The following is a 22802-nucleotide window of genomic DNA, read 5'->3' as shown; positions in this document are numbered from 1 at the left end:
GATCCAACTTCATGTCAAGTTACATGAAAACGATGTGGAAAGAGTGCAGAGTAACCTACAAGTTCTCAACCTCCTACCACCCCATACCAACGGTCTGGTTGAGAAATTTAATAAAACTCTGAAGAGCATGCTGGGTGCTTTGGGAGAGCCCCTAAGGAGGAAAGAGGATCTCCTCCTGCCATGTCTGATGTTCGCTTACTGAGAGGTATCTCAAGAGGGTGTTGGTTTCAGCCCCTTTGAGTTACTCTTTGAACATCCTGTGAGGGGACCCCTTGCCTTGATCACAGAAGGTTTAGAAGCCACCGCTCAAGGTCCGGCCAAGCAAGTGGGGGACTATGTGTTAAGCCTCAGGCGTAGGATGATAAAGGTACTGGGTCAGGTGACAGCAAATCCTATGGCCAGCCAGGAATTGAACAAATACTGGCATGACCTTAAAGCATCACAAGTGGATTGGACTCCAGGACAGGAGATCCTTGTGATGGAGCCTACCAAGCCTTGACCTTTGGCAGATAAGTGGACTGGACCCTTCAGGATCATCTCCAAGATGGGCAAAGTCAATTATCTGGTTGACATGGGAGTCCCTGGGAGAGCCCCTCAGGTATTCCACGTCAACGGGCTCAAGCCTTTCCATAGGCGAGCAAAGTCTCATGTCTCTTGCTAGTTTTAGAGCAAGAAGAGGATGAGTGAGCCCCTTCCTGATTTGCTGCATAGTAACCCTTAGGACGCTCAGTGGAGGGAGCGCATATCTCTCCATATCTGACTCCAGAGCAGCAGAGGGCCTGCAGGGCTTTTCTCCAGAAGTATGCACCTCTGTTCTTGCTGACACCAGGCCTTACTCCATGGTGCAGGCATGAAATTCACACTGGTGACAGCATACCTGTCAAAAGCAGATGCTGCAGGAGGTCAGACAAGGAACAAGTTACTTACCTGTAACTGTTCTCCAGCATGGGTCTGGCATGGATTCACATGCTCATGAATATTCCCCGTCGTCAGGCTGGGAATCCTCGGTAAAGAAAAAAATCAGTATCAGTTTTGTTTCTGATCTGTCTTTCTTAGTAGTAACCAATCACTGGTCTCTGGGTCATACTGCCCCCAGCCAATGACTGCCCTCTCCCTAAGCCCTGCCCATGGCAGCCATCTTCAGATTTGGTAGCACGTAAAGTCGCAGTATGACCAAGTGAAGAGCCGCAGAGGGGAAGGGGGGAGGTTTTGCATGTGAATCCATGGCAGACCCATGCTGGAGAACAACAGTTACAGGTAAGTAACGTGTTCCTTCACCAGCATGGGGTCTGGCATGGATTCACATGCTCATGAATATAAGAATACATAGCAGTACACACATGCACAACCACGGGTAGTGGCAAGGCTCAACATTAAGCATTACATAAAACTCAACATTAAGCATCTCTTACCTCCTCACCAGGCTCACCTGAAGCAAACAGGTTGCGCAGCACTGCCTGGCCGACTACGGACTCCTCCCTGGAATCCCGGTCGACGCAGTAGAATCTCGTGAAGGTGTGCGTCGACCTCCACGTAGCAGCCCTGCAGATGTCCAGCAGGGGCTCACCAGACAAGAACACTGTGGTAGCAGTGATCGCTCTGGTTCAATGGGCTCTCGGACGGCTGGGCAACGGTCGGTTTGCCAACCGATGACAGGGCATGATGCAGCCAGAGAGCCATCTGGAAATGGAAGCCTTCGAGAGAGCCTTCCCTTGGTTCACAGATCCTAAGTTAACAAACAGCTGTGATGTCTTCCGAAAACTCTTCGTTCGCTACACGTAGAACTTCAGGGCTCTAGCTACATCCAGCGAGTGCAAAGTCCTCTCGGCCAGCGACGAAGGTAATGGGAAAAAGACTGGTAACACTAAGGGCTCGTTGAGAAGTCTGAGGCATGAAGGAGGGGTGCGTCCTCGGAACCACCCTTGTCTCGTGGAAAGTTAAGAATGGAGGCTTGCAGGAAAGGGCCTGAATCTCTCCCACACGTTGTGCAGAGGTGATGGCCACAAGAAACGCTGTCTTCCATGACAGGAACTTCAACGGAGCCGAATGCAAGGGCTTGAATGGCGGGCCCATGAGCCTGGTCAGCACCACGTTGAGCTCCCACGCCGGGGCTGGAGCCTTCACCGGCAGGAACGATCGGAACAGTCCTTTCATAAAGTCCTTCACCAGGCGATGAGACCACAGGGACGACCGTCCTGCAGTTCTGGTGTATCGGGAAATCGCTGCCAGATGTATCTTGATGGAAGCATGAGCTAGTCTAGCTTTGGCCAGCGACATTAAGTACGGTAGCACTTGAGGGGCTGTAATCCGTAGAGGGTTAATCTTCTGTGCACGGCACCAGACAGAGAACCTCTTCCACTTGTGTCCGTAGCACTCGAGAGTTGAGGACGCCCTGGCCTTTACAAGATGTCTTGGCTGAAGACAGCCATTGTCTAAACATACTGAGCTAGGTTTCCGTGCCTCCCACCTGTCACTTGGACATACTGGATACACAACCGTTAACTGTATATATGTATATATTTCCTGCTTACTGTCATTATTATTGTGTTCATACCTGTATATATTTTACTGTCCGTAACTAAGTTTCGCAAATTCTTGTATCTGCTGCACCTTGTTACCCTAGGGTATTTCGGCGCATTACAAATAATAAACAAACAAACAAACAAACCTCTCTGCAGTCAGCCGGGATATCGTACCCTCCAAACTCTAGTGCTGCAGGAGCCAGGGCTGCAAGTTCAACGACTACGGGTCGTGATGAAGAATGGCGCCTCCTTCTCTGGAGAGAAGATCTGCGTCCGTCGACAGTTTGACTGGTGGGGACGCTAACAAGTCCAGGAGGTCCAGGAACCATATCTGTCTCTGCCACATCGGCGCGGCGAGGATCATCCTGCACCGGGACCTCTTGAGTTGGTTGATGAGCCTGAGCAGCAACGGCAACGGAGGGAACGCATACAGGAACAGGCCGTCCCAGGGGAACGAGAAAGCATTGCCCATGCTCCTCGGCTGGGGGAACCTGCTGGCGCACCTCTGGCACTTGGAGTTCGTCGCCGTCGCGAACAGGTCGATTTGGGGTTTGCCCCATCGCCAGAAGAGTTCTTCCACTTGATCCTGGCGTAGTTCCCACTCGTGGCACGAGTGCAGCTCCCTGCTGAGCGAGTCGGCAATGGTGTTTTTTATCCCTGCTAGATGAAAAGGTACCAGAAACATCCCCTGGGCAACGGCCCAGTGCCACAGATCCTGGCCTTCCTTGGACAGGGCTGGGGATCTGGTTCCTCCCTGCTTCCGGATGTAGAACATCGTGGTAGTTTTGTCGGTGAAGATCCTCACCACCTTGCCCTTGAGGAATGGGAGGAATGACTTGAGGGCCCTGATCACTGCTCGGAGCTCCAGTATGTTGATGTAGAGCGGCCTCTCCTCCGGGAGCCACCGGCCTCTCGCATGAAGATATCCGGTGTGCTCTCCCCACGCCTCCATGGAGGCATTGGTCGTCACCGTCATCTGGTATGCTGGGATCTGAAAGTCCGTGCCCGCTGCGAGATGGCGCGGGTGCCCCACCATCGAATTGCTTGGCGGAATACTTCGTTGAGCGAAGCTGCCCGTCGCTTGTATCCAACGGACGCAGAGGACGCATCTGAAGCACCAGATAGATGCAAGAGGACATCATCCCGAGAAGGGACTTGAAGGACCTCACTCTGGCCGCGCCTGTGGCCAGCAGACGCTGTACCTTGCCCAGGATGGCCTGCCTTCTTTCCTCCAACGGCAAGGCCAACTGCGCTACTGTATCGAGCTTGGCTCCCAGAAACAGCACAACCTGCGATGGAAACAGGTGGGATTTGGGGAAGTTGATGGAGAATCCCAGGTCCGTGAGCAGCCGGACTGTCTTTGCTGTGTGTTCGACGGCGAGTTCCCTTGTCCATGCTCGGATGAGCCAGTCGTCCAGGTAGGGGTAGATGTGGATCCCCTGCAGGCACAGCCGCGCCGCCACTGGTGCTAGGCACTTGGTGAACACCCTGGGCGCCGACTTCAATCCGAATGGGAGGGCCTTGAACTGGTAGTGCCGCCCTTGGACTACGAACCTGAGAAACTTTTGGTGTCCTTTTAGCATGGGGATGTGAAAGTATGCATCCTCCAATTCCAACGACGATGGGAAGTCGACTTCCTCCAGCTGGCCCAGCACGTGCTGGAGGGTGACCATCCGGAACCTCTGGGCCTTGATGTATTTGTTTAGCCGACGCAAGTCCAGGATGGGACGCCAACCTCCTGTCTTCTTTCTGACGAGGAAGTAGGTTGAGTATACTCCAGAGCCTCGGAGCCTCTTTGGGACGAGCTCGATGGCTCCTTTCTTGAGCATCGCCCTTACCTCTAACAGCAGTTGAGCGATGTGGTTTTCCTTCCTGGCCACGGGAGGAATTCGGGGGCACTTCTTTAGAAATTCCAGAGTGTGCCCGTGGGCCAGGGCATCCAGCACCCAACGGTCGGTGGAGATGGACTCCCACACGCTGACGAACTTTGTCAGCTGGCCTCCCACCGGGGTGCTTCGTGGGGGCCCGACGCAACGGCCGGTTCAGTCTTGCTTGGAAGCAGCCTTGCCACCTTGGCCTCCCTGGCGACGACGGCGAGATCCACCTGACTTGCCTCGTCCCCTGTAGGCTTCTTGCGAAGAGGAGCGGCCCGCCTGACGGTAGGTCAAGGAGCCACTGCGAATCCTTTGGAGGCACCTTGCTTGCCTCCGCAGTTCCGAAAGGGCGGCCGCCGTTGCTGCAGAACTCCCAAGGCCCAAGCCCTCTCTGTGTCAGTCTTGAGGGCCTGCAGTGACTCATCCACTGTTTTTCCGAATAGATTGTTCCAGTCGAAGGGCATGTCCAAAACCTTGGCTTGCACGTCTTGGCGGAAATCCGTCGCCTTGAGCCACCCCCGCCGTCGAAGGCAAACGCTGTTGCCCAACTGGCGGAAACCGGTGTCTGCAATGTCCGTGGCCACAGTTATGGCATGGTCCGACGCCACCCCAAACTCCTGTAGGATTGCCAGGGGCTCCGCCCACTTGTCGTCCGGGAGGAAGTCCAACAGGGGGGCGATCTTGTACCACAACTCCCTGTCATAGTGGGCCACAATCGCTAGGGCGTTGGCCGCCTTAATCGTCGACCCATGGCATCTAGTTTCTTTCCCTTGCCGTCCGGTGGGGAAGTTGAAGCCCCCCCGCTTTCTTCTTGGCCGCTGCCGAGACGACCGAATCCGGGGTCGGTTGTGCCCTAGGGCACAAAGGGGTGCCGTCAGGGACCCGGTACTTCTTCTCGTATTAGTCCCTTTTGGCAGGCGTTGTGGACAGGTTCTTCAGGAGGGCAAGACCCTTGTCCCAGATGTCATCCAGCAACAGCACCGCGAGGACCGTCTTCCTCTTGGCCTTGCGCCGTTTGAAGAGGAAGCCTTCCTTCTTCTTTTCTTCGGGGCAGAGCTGAAAAAGCTCAGATGCTTTGGCAATCATGGCGTGGAAGGAGCCAATTTCGTCGGGAGGAGACGCCCGAGGAATCGGAGACGGGAGGTCAGTCCCGTCGTCACTGCCGTCATCCGTCCCCGTCGTGGCCGTGTCTGTTCCCGTGTCATCCCTCGGGACCGGGGAGGGCGACAAAAGCTGAGAAGGCCGTGAGGGCTGAAGGGGAGCCGGATGAATTCTCCTCCTCTTGTTTGGAGGGCTTCCCAACAGACCCGGTTCAGCAGGGTCGTCCGTCGGGGGTAGGGGCAGTCTCGTCCTCATCTCTGTGCATAAGGCTTGGATTGCCGTCAAAATGGCCGCCTAGTTGTCTTGTGGCTCGGGTTGTGACGGGCGTGCCGGGAGTGACGGTTGTTCCTACTCCACGGGAACCTCTTCGTCGCCACCCTCGCTCTCGTCATCACCCTCGTCAGGATCCCTCCCGTGGGACCGGGCCTCTTCCAAATTCTCGGTCAGTTCCTCCTCGGAGGTTGTGTCCGTCACGGCTACTGCCCCCCCCCTCTTTTTCCACCCGGGTTTTCACATTGGTCTTCTCGACGGGCTTAAAAGAGGATTTCCTCCGCAGAGTCAGAGAAACTCTGGGCCCCGAGGTCGCCTCCACTGGGATAGCCTCCACAGGCTTCGCCAGTGCCGCAGCGACTCCCTCAATCGAGGCCTTGGCGGGAATCAAGGCCTTCACCACCGTGGGCGCGCTTGAGGCCTTCACCTTAGGGGGAGGGTCACCGCCTCGCTCCCCTTCGGCCTGATCCTTCGAGATCGACCGGGGCCTCTCCAGAAGCTTAGCCGGGTTCTCGGATTTTCTCTTCCCCGAGCCAGAGCGTTAACTCGCGGTTGATGGCGTCGGTGTAGCTGCGCCCTGCCTGGCAGCCGAGGAGCCCGACCGTTCGGCTCTCCTGTTGCCCGCGGACTCGCGGTGCTTTGCCTTCTGTTGGGCCCCCGTCCCCGGGGCACCCTCACAGGACTTAGAAGACCGCTCGGACTTCTTCATCTTCTCACCTGCTGGGCTCTTGCCTTCCAGCCAGTTGGAGAGACGGGTCCGACAATCCCTCATAGTCCGATCCGACATGTCCATGCAAAACGTACAGTCCTTCTCCACGTGCGTTTTGTCCTCGTGGAGGCAGTAAAGGCATTTCGAATGCTCGTCCTCCTTGAACACATTTTGTAGGTTGCATCCAGGGCAGATCCTGAACAGTTTGCCGGGAGTCGAGCTTCCCTTCTCCTGGGCCATGTTCTTCTCGTCCGCAAGGTAGGCCTCAGAAACTTCTGGAATCCTCCAAGAAGCTTAACTCGACTAAAACGTCACCCTTGAGGGGCGTAGCTAAATCCAAAACGGGTCCCCGTTGATCGGAAGGCTCGATTAAACCGAAAAATTAGATAAATCTCTTTGAAAAAGAGCAAAATGCAGTAAAAACTCGAGAGCTATAGCACGAGGACTCCCAACACTTGAACGTGCGGTAAAAATCTGAGGATGGCTGCCAGGGGCGGGGCTTAGGGAGAGGGCAGTCATTGGCTGGGTGCAGTATGACCCAGAGACCATTGATTGGTTACTACTAAGAAACTAAACTGATACTGATTTTTTCTTTACCGAGGATTTCAAGCCTGACGACGGGGAATATTCATGAGCATGTGAATCCAACGCCAGACCCCATGCTGGAGAATGTGAAGAACCACATCCAGGCTGAAGTCGCCAAGATGTTGGATCTGGGTGTTATTGAACCCTCAACCAGTCCCTGGTCCAATCCAGTGATCCTTGTCCCCAAGGCAAGTTCCCAGGCAGGTACCCGGGATTGGCGGTTCTGTGTGGACTACACAGGGGTCATTGCTGTCACCAAAATTGACGCGCACCCATTGCCCAGGGCTGATGAGCTGGTGGACACCATAGGTGCTGCCAAATTTGTGAGCACGTTTCACCTCACCTCAGGCTATTGGCAAATAACTCTGACGGACCATGCCAAAGAAAAGACTGCCTTCTCAACACCTTAGGGGCTCTACCAGTTTAGAGTCATGCCTTTTGGGTTGAAAAATGCACCTGCTACCTTCCAGAGATTAGTCAATCATGGGCTCAGTGGGCTGGAGGCCTTTTGTGTGGCCTACCTAGACGACATTGTTGTCTACAGGTCCACCTGGGAAGAGCATTTCACTCACCTGGATAAGAAGTTGCAGGCCTTGAAAAGGGCTAACCTCACTATCAAGTGCCAGATAGCTCAGGGGAAAGTCACTTATCTTGGTCATGAGGTAGGAGGGGTCGAATCCAACCTCTCCCCAGTAAGGTACAGGATGTACATGACTGGGAGAATCCCACTACTCAGACACAGGTGAGAGCCTTTTTGCGTCTCACAAGGTATTACCGCAACTTCATGGCGGACTATGGAACCATAGCTGCCCCTCTGACAGCTCTGACTTTGCCCAAACAACCAAGGAAGGTTAATTGAACTGAAGACTGTCAGAGGGCCTTTGTTGGCTTGAAAGAAAGTCTGTATAGGGCATCTGTGTTGTGTGCGCCTGATTACAGGAAACCCTTTATCGTCCAGACGGATGCCTGCGACACCAGAATTGGAGCCATCTTGTCCCAGTTAGACAACAAAGGGAGGGAACATCCGATCATATTCATCAGTAGACAACTCAAGGGTAGAGAACGTAGGTGGGCTACTGTTGAAAAGGAATGTTTCAGTATAGTTTGGAGCCTTAGGCATTTTAGACCCTCCCTTACGGGGTCTAACTTCAAGGTCCAAACAGAGCATAAGCCCTTAAAATGGCTAATGCAGATGAAGGGTGACAACCCGAAACTGCTCAGGTGGTCCATTAGCCTGCAAGGGCTAGACTTCACCATTGAGCATAGACCAGGGAAGAGTCACGATAATGCAGATGGCCTTTCCAGAAGGTATGTGGACTGTTAGGGAGAATTTTCATTCTATGGCTAATTTCCCTTGCCTAGTGAGTCCCCCAGCAGCTTTGCTGGATTTCTGGAGTTTATTTTTCCACTTGGTAAGAGTGTGAGCCTTTTTCCCACTCTTACATGCGTTTTGCCATGTGTATTTTTATCAGATCTTGGGCTCTGGAGCACAGCATTCCATGAGATCCACCTTTTGTGTGTGTGTTGCACAGCACTTTCAGTGCAGTGACACAGGGTTGTCTTTGAGACTTCCCACTGACTCAATTTTTCTGGGGCGGACTACTGTCCGCCAGAAACAGGTAAAGTGTAATTTACTTTATGTAGTCATTTAAAACTACAGACCCAGTACACCACATCTTACATGGAGTACTGAAAAGGGTTAATACCTATCCCTTTTTGTCTGTGCCTCTCTGAGCTTTGTTTTGCTCTTTTAACATTTAGACTTGGCTGGTGGCAGTGGTATCTACCCTAGGTTTTCTACCGCGATTATACTATATAAACATGGTATTGTTCCAGGCTATTATATTAGCCTCGAACATAAACCCACTTGACCAAATACTTTTTCTTTTGGCTCCGGTCGGGGTTTATTCGCCATTTCTTGTGTTTTATTTTGCGGGGCAAACCAGGTTTTCCTTCTTTGTTCACCGTCTTTTAGCAGGCTTCTGCAAAGAAGCCCTCCTCTTGGCGCCTGGGTGTCTAGGTGGGCTGTATGTGAGGGAGGGATGTAGTCACCCCCTGCACAGGGTAACCTAGGAAACCCAAGTCGCACTTTGTCATGATTGGCTGAGGTGGTTGTCCAGGCCGGACAACCCCGCTGCTGCGTGATTGACAGCCAGGCTGAGTGAATGGAGGATTTTTGCATAAAAGGCAGGACTCTTGGGCTGGAAATCAGAGCCGCCACTGGAACTACAAGGAACCAAAGAGAAGCAGAGAAGAAGACAGCTGCTGCAACTACCGAGTCCCGGTGAAGCCCTGCTGCAGTCCTGAGCCATCTACCCTTCAACGACTAGAGAAGATCCCGCCCAGAGTCTTCTTCCCTTGAGCCTGGTGGGGTCAACCAGCCCATCTTCCACAGGCAGAGAATCCCCTTCGTGGTCAAAATCGCTGCACACTGCTGTAGTGGTCTGGATAGCCATCTGAAGAGCCTCTCCTGTTTTAAAGGAGCACACCTTTTATTCACTGTCGCTGCTGCTGGCCTCATCCCTGACTAGTGCGGCTCACTCCAGACGTCCTCCTTCCTGTCCCCACGACTGAAGCTCCCGGAACTGGGAATCTGCGGGAAACTACCAAGAACAACTGCCGTGGAACCAGCTTCTTCAAAGAATAAAGGTACTGTGTTCAACTTCGAGAAACTAGGTGAACCCTTTTCTCCTCACCCAAGGCTTACCCTTGTCTTCCTTCCCTTTTATAACTTTTGCTTCCTCTGTTGACAATATCCAAGTACTCCTGGGAACGTTGAATCTTGAACTGTCTGACTGTGTGATCCTCGACAACAGGAACCCTGTTCCACTTGACATTGGCCCAGGCCTATTGACTTTTATCTACCTATCAGCAAGTGTTCTCTGATTCTGTCTGCCTTGACAAAAGTATTACCTATGATTTTTGCCCCTAACTCTCTTTTGCTAACTCAGGTGCTAAGTGTGTTTTTACCCCCGTAACATTTCTTTCAGCGGATACGCATATCTTTAGTAAGACCGAACTGTTGTTACTGTCAAAGAACAAGTTACTTTCTTACCTGGTAACGTTCTTTCGATGGGATGGTCCGACGACGTATTCCATATCTATGACAGGTAATGTCCACAGCTGTGCTGCTTCAGAAAATCTTCGGCGTCTGCGACGATGATGTTGATGCGCCGTCCCCGAGGACCTCCTCCGATGGCCGACATCACCCGATGTGATAAGTAGGACGCACTGCGCCCGTAGCCTCAGTTGTAGTTTTTTCCCCCAGAACGTGTGACACCAGTTTTCTGCCAGTCAGACACACAAGGCCTTGCAATCGCAAAAGAAATTCTGCAGCGGGGAAGGTAGGGAGGGAGCGATATGGAATACGTCGTCGGACCATCCCATCGAAAAACGTTACCAGGTAAGAAAGTAACTTGTTCTTCGAGGGGATTGGGTCCTCCGACGTATTCCATATCTATGACAGACTCCCAAAGCAGTACCAAGCAAGGAGGTGGGAAAAGAATTTAGAACACAAATTAAGCATGTCCAATCAAATTGCGGAATAAAGGACTGCCTTGCCAAAGGCCAGATCCTGCCCTCGGATGGAATCGAGGGAGTAGTAACAAACAAAAGTATGTACTGAAGCGCAGGTGGCTGCATCACAGATGTGACTAATAGGAACACCCCTCTGCAGGGCAGTAGGCGCAGCCACTCCCCTGGTAGAATGGGCCCGCAAGCCAGCCGGAGGGTCCTTACCCGCCAAGCGGTAACACTCGGAGATAGCTAAAATAATCCAACGAGACAAAGTCTGTTTTCGTCACAGCTTGTCCCAAATGCTTTCCGGCGTAACCAATGAAAAGTTGATAGTCCACTCTGACCCGGGACATGCGCGAAATATAAAAGCTCAACGCTCTCCTAGGATCAAGCCTATGGAGCCTCTCCTCTTCCTTACCAGGATGTGGAGGAGGATAGAACGCCAGAAGAACAACCTTCTGGCTCAAATGAAATTCCGAAACCACCTTCGGAAGAAAGGAAGGACGAACTCTAAGGACAACCCTGTCCTTATGAAACAAAGTGAAGGGTGGCTTAACTGAAAGTGCCTGTAACTCACTCACTCTGCGAGCGGAAGTAACCGCAACCAAAAACACAGTTTTCAGAGTTAACAGTCTCAAAGGGCAAGAATGCAAAGGCTCAAACGGAGCACCCATAAGAAACTTAAGAACAAGGTTCAAATCCCAACCGGGCAATAGAAAAGGTGACGGAGGGAACACATTAGCGAGCCCTTTCAAAAATTGAGAAATTAAAGGAATCTTAAAATAGGAACATTCTTCAGACGAGCGCTTAAATATGTACAGCGCCGCCAGGTAACCTTTAATGGTCCCCACTTGCAAGCTCCTGTGGACCAAGGAAAGCAAAAAAGACAGAACCATGGGAATGTCACACTCAAAAGGTTCCACATTCTTAACTCTGCACCAGTCGCAGAACTTTCTCCAACGGCAACGGTACAGAGACTTTGTTGCCGGCCGCCAGGCCGAGAGCAACTCCTCCATCACGTCTTCAGGGAGGTCTCACTCCTTATACTTCAACCTTTCAGAAGCCAAGCGTGAAGGTTGAGGGATCTGACCTCTGGATGGAGAACCTGACCCCCGTCCCGTGAGAGCAGATCGTCTCGGTAGGGAAGACGACGTGGAGGGCAGATGGACAAGTCTTGAAGGTCCGGGTACCATGTCCTCCGGGCCCACGCAGGAGCAATGAGGGTCACCCGGGAACCGAACCTCCGTAACCTCCGCAGTACTTGCGGGATGACGGGGACTGGAGGAAACGCGTACAGCAGTGGGAATGACCACTCCACCACAAACGCGTCTCCTAATGCTCCTTTTGGAGGAAATTCCCGCGAGCAGAACCTTTCGCACTTCCGGTTGACACTGGAGGCGAAGAGATCCACTTAAGGGGTCCACCAAAGGGCGAAGATCTCCAGGAGAATCTCCTGAGCCAGCTCCCACTCGTGAGAGATCGCGCTCTGCCTGCTCAGAGCGTCCGCCGTCTCGTTGTCGTCTCCGGCCAGATGAACAGCCGAGATTGAAACTTCCTGCTGGATGGCCCAGAACTCGAGCTGCATCGCCTTCCTGCACAGAGGAAGTGACCCTGCCCCCCCCTTTTGGTTGAGGTAGTGCATGGCCACCGTGTTGTCCGTTAGAATTAGGACACTCTTTCCTCGCACAGTCGGCAGAAAAGCCTTCAGGGCTAGCCTGACAGCCCTCAGCTCCAACAGATTGATATGGAGTCTGGACTCCGACGGAGACCAACGACCGCTGACTGTCAACTCGTTGGCATGAGCTCCCCATCCCATGAGGGATGCGTCCGTCACGATCGTCACCTCCGGCCAAGGCAGCCAAAATGGGGCCCCCCTTCATCAGATTGCCTTTGACAGACCACCACAGAAGGTCCTGGGTGACCGATGGCGGCACCTGAACAGGGTCCGACAACCTGCCGGAGGACTGAGACCACTGGAGCATGAGCGCCCATTGCAAAGATCTCATCCGCAACCTGACCTCTGACACCAGAAGAATGCAGGATGCCATGAGGCCGAGCAGTCTCAAGAACTCGGACGCTGGGAGAGTCTCGGCAAGCTGAAACTTGTGCACCATCTGCTGAATGTGAAGAGCCCTCACCTGGGGAGGAAAACACAGCCCCAGGGATGTGTCGAGCACTGCTCCTATGTAGTGGGGCCGCTGTGTTGGCATCAAATGGGACTTCTTTAAATTGAGAGAGAAGCTCAGCTTGTGAAGGGAGTGGCAGGTGACGGACAGATGATCCAGGACTTGCTCAGGAGAGCTCCCCCTGATCAACCAATCGTCCAGGTAGGGGTAGACGTGAATCCCCCCCTTTCCTGAGATGCGCTGCCACCACCACCATGAGCTTGGTGAAAACCCTCGGGGCGGAGGTCAATCCGGACGGCAGGACCCGAAACTGAAAGTGCGAGTCGCCAACCGCGAACCTCAGGTACTTCTTGTGCTTGGGATGGATCGGCACATGGAAGTAAGCGTCCTTGAGGTCGAGAGACACCAACCAATCCTGAGGTTGAAGGGCCTGGAGGACTTGAGGGAGAGTAACCATCTTGAACTTGTCCTTCCTGAGGAGTTTGTTCAAACCCCGCAAGTCCATGATGGGTCTCAATCCCCAGTCTTTCTTCGAAATCAAAAAATAAGGGGAATACCATCCCTTGTTCCTCTCCGCTACAGGCACCAGTTCTATGGCGCCTTTCTCCAGCAGGGCTTGAATTTCCTGCGCAAGGAGCGGATCCGGAATCTTCAAAGAGAGGTTCCCAGGTGGATTGTCGCGAGGCCTCTGCCAAAAAGGAAGACAGTAGCAGTGGCTTATGATCTCCAGAACCCACACATCAGAAGTAATGCCACGCCACTCTACCAGATGCTGCGCCAGCCTTCCCCCAACCGGCAAACCATGGGACCTGGCCTCATGACTGAGTGGTAGCGGCGTTGCCTGAGGGCAAAGAGGCAACTGCCCGAGCGGCCTTGGCACCTCGAGTACCTTGTTTTCCACCTCTGGCACTCTTACGATGGCCTCTTTGACTGACAGCTCCTTTTGCTTTACTGAAGGACGAGTAATAGCAAAAGGAACCTCCCCTCCATTGTTGTCCCCTAGGACGAAAAGGCGGAGGTTGTCGAACTGCAGCGCCCAATGACTTCGCTGCAGCTTTGGAGGTCTACAACCTCTCAAGGCTCTCATCAGCCTTGCTGCGAAAAAGATGTTCACCGTCAAAGGGCATGTTGAGGAGCCGGGACTGCACATCAGGAGCGAAGCCAGACTTCAGCAACCACGCATACCTGCATATTACGGTGCTCGCCGCCATGGATCGGCTGACACAATCTGCCATGTCCAAACCCGACTGAACGGCCTCACACATGGCATCCTTGCTATCCTGAACCATAGCAAGGAAACCATCCTGCTCGTCCCCTTCGGGAATATGTTCAGCCGCTAATGCAACACAGTTCCACAGAGTGTGTGTGAAACGAGACAAGGCACATATGGAGTTGGCCGCCTGAAGCGCCATACCCCCTGAAGAAAACACTTTCTTCGCCCAACCGTCAAAACGTTTGTCGTCCCTATCCGGAGGGATGGTAGGATAGGACGCCTGCTTTGCCGGGGCCGTAGCCGCCTGCACCACCAAACTCTCCGGAGTGGGGTGCCTAGACAAGTAGCAGGGGTCGCTACTGGCTGGACAGTATTTTCGCGACAAAGACTTGCCCACTGCCGGGAGATGCTCAGGAGCAGTCCAAGCCGCCGCCACCCTTCTCTGCAGAGCCATATGAAACGGCAGTACCGGGTCAGTGGGGGGACCACGATCAAGGATGTCCGTGAGATCATCCTGAATGAACTCCCCTGGGGGAGCCGGCCATCCCAAGTACTCGGTGACCTTAGACATAAGGCGCCGGTAGGAAGAATCGGCATGAGTGCCAGGCTCCGGCCTACAAAACTCCACCTCCGGAGAGGTGTCCAGTCCACTGGCATCATGCAGTGACTACCTCAGGTCATCAAACTGGCTATGGCCCGAGAGAAGCTCATCTGGTAGCGTAACCGGAACCAAGCCTTCATCAGAGCCTTCATCACCCTCTGAAATGTACTCCAGGCGGTGAGAGGAAGACACCTGGGGACCAAAGCTATGCTTGACCTTAGCCAGAGCCTTTCTAGGGGCTAACCCTGTGCCACGGGGCCCCTCCGACACCACTGCCTCGAAAGGCGTCAAGGGCGCCGAGAGAATCGGCGTCGACGTCGAGCGAATCGGCGTCGACGTCAGCTGCAGCGCCGCCAGCATCGACGGCGTCGACACAGGCCTCGAAGCCGGAGCTCCGAGCGTGTCTCTCGACGACCTAGGCGCCGACAGCGTCGACGACCCCCTCGGAGGCAGAGCCTCGAGAGAAATCATCGACGAGCTCGGCGCCACAGGTGTCGACGTCTTCCTCGAAGACAGCACAGGATCACGTGGTCTCCAGCGCGTCGAGGACCGGGACCTGGAACGGGCATGGCGAGAACAGCTACCTGTCATGCCCCCATCCACAAGCCCTCCTGTTGCACCCCGTAATTCCATCAATACACGGCAGAGACATAGAGCACAGCAAGTCTCCACACGCACCATTGCACATCCTCACCTTCAGGTTTGCCGACAAGGGGCTGGCCGAACTCAGCGGCGCTGGTTTATGCCTCGCTCTCCATTCCTGCATTGGCGGTTGCCGTGGAGACGCGCCACGGGCATTCTGCGTCTCCGCTGCCAGCGCTTGGACGTTCTTCCTTCACGCGTCCAATCGCGTGTGCGCCAATCACGTGTGTGAGCCACGTGATCACTGGAGCGAGCGTTCAAAAGCGACGCGCGAACTCCCATCCGCGCTTCACAGCTGATCTTGGTTGGACTACGGTCTTAACGCTGCTTTTCTTGATCTTGGATTTTGCCCTTGGATTCCGACCCGCTTCCCCTTTTGTACCTCGCCTGGACCTGCTTCTTTCTGGCTTTGACCTCGGCTACTCCCACGGACTGCTTCTTGGATTTCCCTTGTTTGTTTGGTACCTTGTCTTGAACCGCTCCCCCTGGACACGACCTTGGCTTTCCTCCTGGACTGCAATTGCCCTTTGGTTTGAACTCTGCTCTCTGGATCACATGCCATATTGTTTGGCTCACAGTACCAGGTTCCGTATCAGGTGGTGATTCCATCCTTCAAGTGCATTGCCAGGCTGCTACCTTGTCGTCAACCCTGCCGGCTCCCTCAGACAAACACCCCACATCAACATTCCAAACAACCACTCAGGGTTTGCCTTAGAGTGGTCGGGGGAACATCTTCCGGCATTCCTGGTTCCGGCTGACGACATTCACCACCTGTGGCCTCAAGGGCTGCTCGAGCAGTATATTGATTGTTTGCTCGAGTGGAACTTGGGGACAGAGGTATCATCGCCTACACGACCATCAAGTCTTGACAGACTGTGAAGCCCTTCTGGTCGTTCAGGCGATGGAACCCGCTGCCGGGGATCCCGTGGCTGCTCTAATGCAAGTGGTTGCATCCCTTAGAACGGAAGTGGCGGCTGCCACAACCGCGATTCATCATCGCTTAGACAACATCCAGAGCAACCGCAACCCTTTACCGCCAGATGCCGAATTTGGGGATCCGGCACCACCAACCCCGGGCCCCTCTGCACCCCTCACGCCACCTGCTCCCGTGGTATTGCCCACCCAGTTTCCTTTGGCATCCCCTGAGAAGTTCCAGGGGGACCCCAGAAAATACCGTACCTTTATCAATCAGTGTAAGCTTCATTTCCTTTGTCGGCCCTTAGTCTTTCATGATTCCACCACAAAGGCCGCTTTTCTGCTTTCCCATCTGTCCGGGGTTGCCGCTACTTGAGCTAATCCTTTCCTTGAAAACGATCACCCGGCCCTTTATGATTTCGACCTCCTGGTGAGTGAGTTGGCAAAAATATTTGACACCAGGTATAAAGCCCAGTCCCGGGACCTGGAGCTGCTAGAGCTATCCCAAGGCAGACAATCCTTGATAGAATACATCACACACTTCAACCAGTTGTCAGCTGAAACCTCATGGCCAGAAAACAAGAAAGCCGTGGTGTTCTACAAAGGTTTATGTAACGCTATGAAGGACGCCCTTTCTGTTGTTCCTTCCCTTCCTGACACCTATTCTGATCTGGTAGACCTAGCCCTACAGGTAGAAGCTTGGAAGTCTGAACGCCGGATGGAGTCAGGCCTTTCTGTAAAACCCTTGCCCTCTTCCTCAGATGGTGCTGGTGAACCCATGCAAATAGGAGGTCTACGAAGCCCTATTACCCAAACCGAAAGAGAGCGTCGGAGAACCGACAATGCATGCTTCTATTGTGGCCTCAGTGGACATTTTGTCAAGGAGTGCCCTCGACGTCCGAAGAACAAGGCTTCGGGTTTTCAGAAAGCTCGCCCTTGAGTACGGGGGACAAGGCGAGCTCAGTTCATAACCCGGGGTTCCTTCATTCGGTCCAGGAAGGCCAGTAGTTGTTCAAGCGGTTCTTCAACCGGCCAGGGAGTGTTCACATGAAGTCCACATCGTCATTGATTCAGGAGCTACCGGTTGCTTCATCGACATATCATTGGCCAAGTCACTGAACCTTCCACTGGTAACCAAGATACATCCCGAACCAGTCCAGACAGTGGACGGGTCCTCCCTCGTATCCGGTCCGATCAAGCAACAGACCGCCCAAATGGACGTGACCATCCAGGGCAACCATAAGGAACAACTGTCCTTTGATCTGATATCAACACCACAGTTCGGGATAATCTTGGGCCTTCCCTGGTTGAAAAAGCATAACCCTCTCATCGATTGGGGTACTGGTCAGGTCTCATTTGAATCTGAGGTATGCCAGCATTTTTGCCTACTGGAAGACGATGTCCTCATCAGTCCCGCAAGGGCACTCGGGGGGCTACGCATAGTGGATGAGAGTCCTCCTGAAGGGGCACACACAGTGGGAGCCACTGTGTCAGGGGTACCCCCGGAATACCACGATTTCCATTCGGCTTTTGACAAAGCCTCTGCCGAAGTACTACCACCCCACAGACCGTATGATTGTCCCATTGATCTGATCGATGGGACAACGCTTCCCAAGGGGCGCATATATTCGCTATCACCATCAGAAGAAATGGCCCTGAAGGAATACATACGTCATGCCCTTCAATTAGGTCACAACAGGCCTTCTTCTTCCCCTGTGGCTAGTCCCATTTTCTTTGTTCCGAAGAAGGAGGGTGACCTCCGTCCATGTGTAGATTACAGACGCCTGAATGCGGTCACCATAAAAAACCGCTACCCTCTCCCACTCATATCGACCTTGCTAGACAAGCTGACCAATGCTTCTGTATATACCAAGTTGGATCTCCGGGGAGCATACAATCTGGTCCGTATGCGCTCTGGTGACGAGTGGAAAACGGCCTTCTGCTCCCGTCAGGGGTTGTATGAGTATATGGTGATGCCTTTTGGCCTTTGCAATGCCCCCGCCACTTTCCAACGGTTCGTAAACGACATATTCAGTGATATTCTGGACATATATGTCGTAGTATATCTGGATGACATACTAGTCTTTTCCCAAACTATGGCCGAGCATGTCCTTCATGTTAGGGAAGTACTCACACGACTCAGAAAACATTCCTTATATGCCAAACCCGAGAAATGCCTATTTCACACAGCCGAAGTCGAATTCCTGGGTTTTCATATCTCCCCTGGGGGGATGACTATGAACCAGTCCAAGGTCCAAGCCATCATAGATTAGCCGATCCCTGTCACTGTGAAACAACTGCAATCTTTCTTGGGGTTCGCTAACTTTTATTGGAGATTCATCGCAAATTTCTCTTCCATTGTGGCACCCCTAACCGCATTGACCAGTCCCGCGGTGTTGTTTGACTGGACCGCTACACATCAAGTAGCCTTTGATACCCTCAAAACCTCGTTCACCACGGCTCCTGTCTTGCAACACCCGGACCCAGAACTCCCATATGTTGTGGAAGCAGATGCCTCTTCATTCGCTTTGGGGGCCATCCTGTCCCAACCATGTCCCTCCACCGGAGCACTACACCCGGTGGCCTACCATTCCAGAAAATTCACACCGACCGAGACACACTATACGGTCACCGAAAAAGAGCTCCTAGCAATCAGGGATGCATTTCTGGTCTGGAGACATCATCTCCTGGGGGCAAAGCACCAGACCACAGTCTACACTGACCACAAAAACCTACAGGACCTAGCGTCATTGAAGTGTGTCAACAGTAGACAGGTACGTTGGCATCTCTTCTTTTCTGCCTATGATTTCCTTGCCAAGCATAGACCTGGGGCGATCCATGGAAAAGCTGACGCCTTGTCTCGTTCACCAGGGGGGTACCCCTTCCTTCGTACCCCGAAATGCTTCTAGGCGAAGGCCATGTAGTTTGTGCTTGCACTCCACCCCCACCTATGTTGACTGCTATTCGACAATGGGTTGCACAACATCCCCAGATACTAGCTGACTGGGATCCTGACATACAAGACGGCTTGCCTTTTGTTCAAGGGAAATTATTCCTACCCACCAATGATACACGTAACCAGGCTTTGGAGTGGTCCCATAATGCTCTCATCAATGGTCACCCAGGTCAACGACGAACCCTGGAATTATTGAAACGTTGGTGTTGGTGGCCATCGATGCGACGAGATGTGGAGACTTATGTCAACACCTGCTCTATATGCGCACAGTGCAAAACACAGAGAGGCCGTCCATTGGGATTACTACAGCCCTTGCCCATACCCCCAAAACCTTGGCATACGGTGTCCATGGATTTGATAACAGAATTACCACGTATTCGGGGTTATGACACGGTTTGGGTAGTAGTGGACTTGTACACCAAAATGGCCTGCTTTGTACCGTGTAAAGGCATCCCCACCGCTCCTTCCTTGGCCCGAATGTTTTTCAGGTCTGTTTTCTGTCTGTTCGGTCTGCCATGTGTCATTGTGTCAGACCGTGGAACACAGTTCACGTCACGTTTCTGGGTGGCCCTTACCAAACTACTGGGTATTGACGCACGCTTCTCGTCGGCCTACCATCCCGAAAGCGATGGCCAGACCGAAAGAGTAAATCAGGCCTTGGAACAGTACCTACGTTGTTTAGCCTTGCAATTCCAATACACCTGGCTTGATTCACTACATTACGCAGAATTTGCCTACAACAACACCATGCATTCATCCACTGGGTTCTCCCCTTTCTACTCACTCTACGGCCAGCATCCACGTACTCTCCCTTTTTCTGATTCCGACTTTGCCAATACCCCCGCACTACGGACCAGGACTCCTGCGGCAAATGACTGTGCCCGGGATCTCGCATCCATACATGCCCAAACCCTTGTCCATCTCCGGAAAGCACAGGAGTCGATGCGGACAGCCGCTAACAAAAGGAGAAAGGTAGCCCCTTCATACTCACCGGGCGATCGGGTGTGGTTGTCTACGCGTCACCTACGCATACCGGGTTCACGTAAACTACTACCCCGTTTCGTCGGCCCATATAGGGTCTCCAAGGTCCTGAACCCGGTAGCTTACCGACTCGCTGTCCCCGCTTCATGGAGACTGCACCCTGTTTTTCACACGTCCCTTCTCAAACCCTGCCTCGATGCCACTCGCATGACGCCCACTCCCGGTCCTGTTCCACTGGCCTCCCAGGAGGATTATGAGGTTAGCGTTATTTTGGGGTCCCGGATTGTTAGAGGGCAGTTGCAGTACCTGGTAGAATGGTTGGGCTATGGTCCTGAGGAACGGTCCTGGGTCCCGTCTCCTGACGTCCATGCTCCGTTGTTGGTGGCTCGGTTCCACAGGGAGTACCCTTCAAGCCCACGGGGTCGTGGGCCTTTGAGGGGGGGCTCTGTCACGCCCCCATCCACAAGCCCTCCTGTTGCACCCCGTAATTCCATCAATACACGGCAGAGACATAGAGCACAGCAAGTCTTCACACGCACCATTGCACATCCTCACCTTCAGGTTTGCCGACAAGGGGCTGGCTGAACTCAGCGGCGCTGGTTTATGCCTCGCTCTCCATTCCTGCATTGGCGGTTGCCGTGGAGACGCGCCACGGGCATTCTGCGTCTCCACTGCCGGCGCTTGGACGTTCTTCCTTCACGCGTCCAATCGCGTGTGCGCCAATCACGTGTGTGAGCCACGTGATCACTGGAGCGAGCGTTCAAAAGCGACCCGCGAACTCCCATCCGCGCTTCACAGCTGATCTTGGTTGGACTACGGACTTGACGCTGCATTTCTTGATCTTGGATTTTGCCCTTGGATTCCGACCCGCTTCCCCTTTTGTACCTCGCCTGGACCTGCTTCTTTCTGGCTTTGACCTCGGCAACTCCCACGGACTGCTTCTTGGATTTCCCTTGTTTGGTACCTTGTCTTGAACCACTCCCCCTGGACACGACCTTGGCTTTCCTCCTGGACTGCAATTGGATTGCCCTTTGGTTTGAACTCTGCTCTCTGGATCACGTGCCATATTGTTTGGCTCACAGTACCAGGTTCCGTATCAAGTGGTGATTCCATCCTTCAAGTGCATTGCCAGGCTGCTACCTTGTCGTCAACCCTGCTGGCTCCCTCAGACAAACACCCCACATCAACATTCCAAACAACCACTCAGAGTAAGCTACCTTGTAGATAAACATTAAGGATTGTGCACAGGGTATATTTGTTATCTAACCCGCGTGTTTGCCTTACAGTGGTCGGGGGAACATCTTCCGGCATACCTGGTTCCGGCTGACGACATTCACCACCTGTGGCCTCAAGGGCTGCTTGAGCAGTATATTGATTGTTTGCTCGAGTGGAACTTGGGGACAGAGGTATCATCGCCTACACGACCATCAAGTCTTGACACTACCCTTGTCCGAGCGGGACCTTTCCCGCGAGCCGTGCCAACCACCCGAGCCCGAAGGTGTACGAGCGGTGTCTCTCGACCGGTGTCGACCAACCCCACTCGGAGGCGCGGACGGACCGGTGCCCTGCGATTCAAGAATCGCTAACATCTGCTTCCCGAAGGAAGCCCATTCCTCCAGTGTCGCTTGCATGGTGGGATAAGCGACCCGCTGACAGGCGGAGTCCTCGGAAGATGAAGGGGAAGGCGACCGATGCCGGCGCTTCTGGGAATGCCTCAAAGAGGCGGAGGAGTGGCGAGACCGACTCCTGGAAGGAGACCCACTGGACTTCCAATGATGACACGGAGAGTCGCCTCTCGAGTCATCCGTCGAAAGCCCCGTAGATCTCGACTTCCGGGGCTTAGACACCCGACCTACCGACAGCTTCTTCTTGCGCTCCCGCAAGGCCTTGGCTGTGAGCGGCTGGCAGTCGAAAGAGTCGTCCGTATCGTGGGCCTCCCCGAGGCACCAGAGGTAGGCATCGTGCAGGTCCGTGACCGACATCTTGGACCCACAGTCCCCGCATTTCTTGAAGCCCGGACGCGGGGTTGAAGACGAAGTAGACATCGTCACGAACAGGTTTTCACAAAAACCGGACAGGTTCAACGAACCGAGACACGTACAGCAAAATCCAAAGAGTCGAGGCGCACCGAGATTCACGAAGCAAACACGTTCGCAGAAAAAACTGAACTGAGACTATGGGTGTCGTGCGTCCTACTTATCACATCGGGTGACGTCGGCCGTCGGAGGAGGTCCTCGGGGACGGCGCATCGACGTCATCGACGCAGACGCCGAAGATTTTCCGAAGCAGCACAGCTGTGGAAATTACCAGTCATAGATATGGAATACTTCGGAGGACCCAATCCCCTCGAAAAGTGATTGCATATGTATTCCGGGTAACATCTTTTGTTTCACAACACCAGTCCGTCAAATCATAAGGTACTTACCTTGAGCTGTTCTGCACAAAGTGAATTGGTTGTGTGTAGTGCATTTTACGGGTGGTTTTAATTTAATAGAAGTGAAGTGTTTTGTGAACTGATGGTTTAAAAATAAATGTATTTTTACTTTTTAACCAAAAACCTTGAGTCAGTGTTTGCTTGAGTCATAGTAATTGTAATCCTTGATGTAATCTCTAGTACTGCTCATATGCTCTTGAGATAAGTCTGTCTGCTCCGCTACTGCTACCACTTTAACAGTGTAGTACAGGCTTGTACTAAAGGTGAACTTGTATTGCCACTTTTAGTTTTAATTGTGTGCAGTGGTCCCTAAGGGCACTGCCCAGGATTCTGCCTAACACTGGTGTACAGTGGTGG

General features: G+C 53.3%; 1 protein-coding gene across 1 annotated transcript in view; it reads right to left on the bottom strand.

Moving 5' to 3' along the window:
• Positions 1-22056, bottom strand: part of LOC138553513 (extracellular calcium-sensing receptor-like) — a 421273-nt gene extending 399217 nt beyond the window's left edge. The window contains exon 1 of the mRNA XM_069642542.1: positions 21868-22056. Coding sequence (XP_069498643.1) covers positions 21868-22056 — 189 coding nt within the window. The remainder of the gene's footprint in view (positions 1-21867) is intronic.
• Between the last annotated feature and the right edge of the window lie 746 nt (positions 22057-22802).

This window comes from Ambystoma mexicanum, unplaced genomic scaffold (genome assembly GCF_040938575.1).
Source record: "Ambystoma mexicanum isolate Mex_15411 unplaced genomic scaffold, UKY_AmexF1_1 Mex_scaf11, whole genome shotgun sequence".
NCBI classification, from domain to species: Eukaryota; Metazoa; Chordata; class Amphibia; order Caudata; family Ambystomatidae; genus Ambystoma; species Ambystoma mexicanum.
Note: the sequence above shows the minus strand (reverse complement) of the source record. Positions and strands in the feature narration are given on the sequence as shown.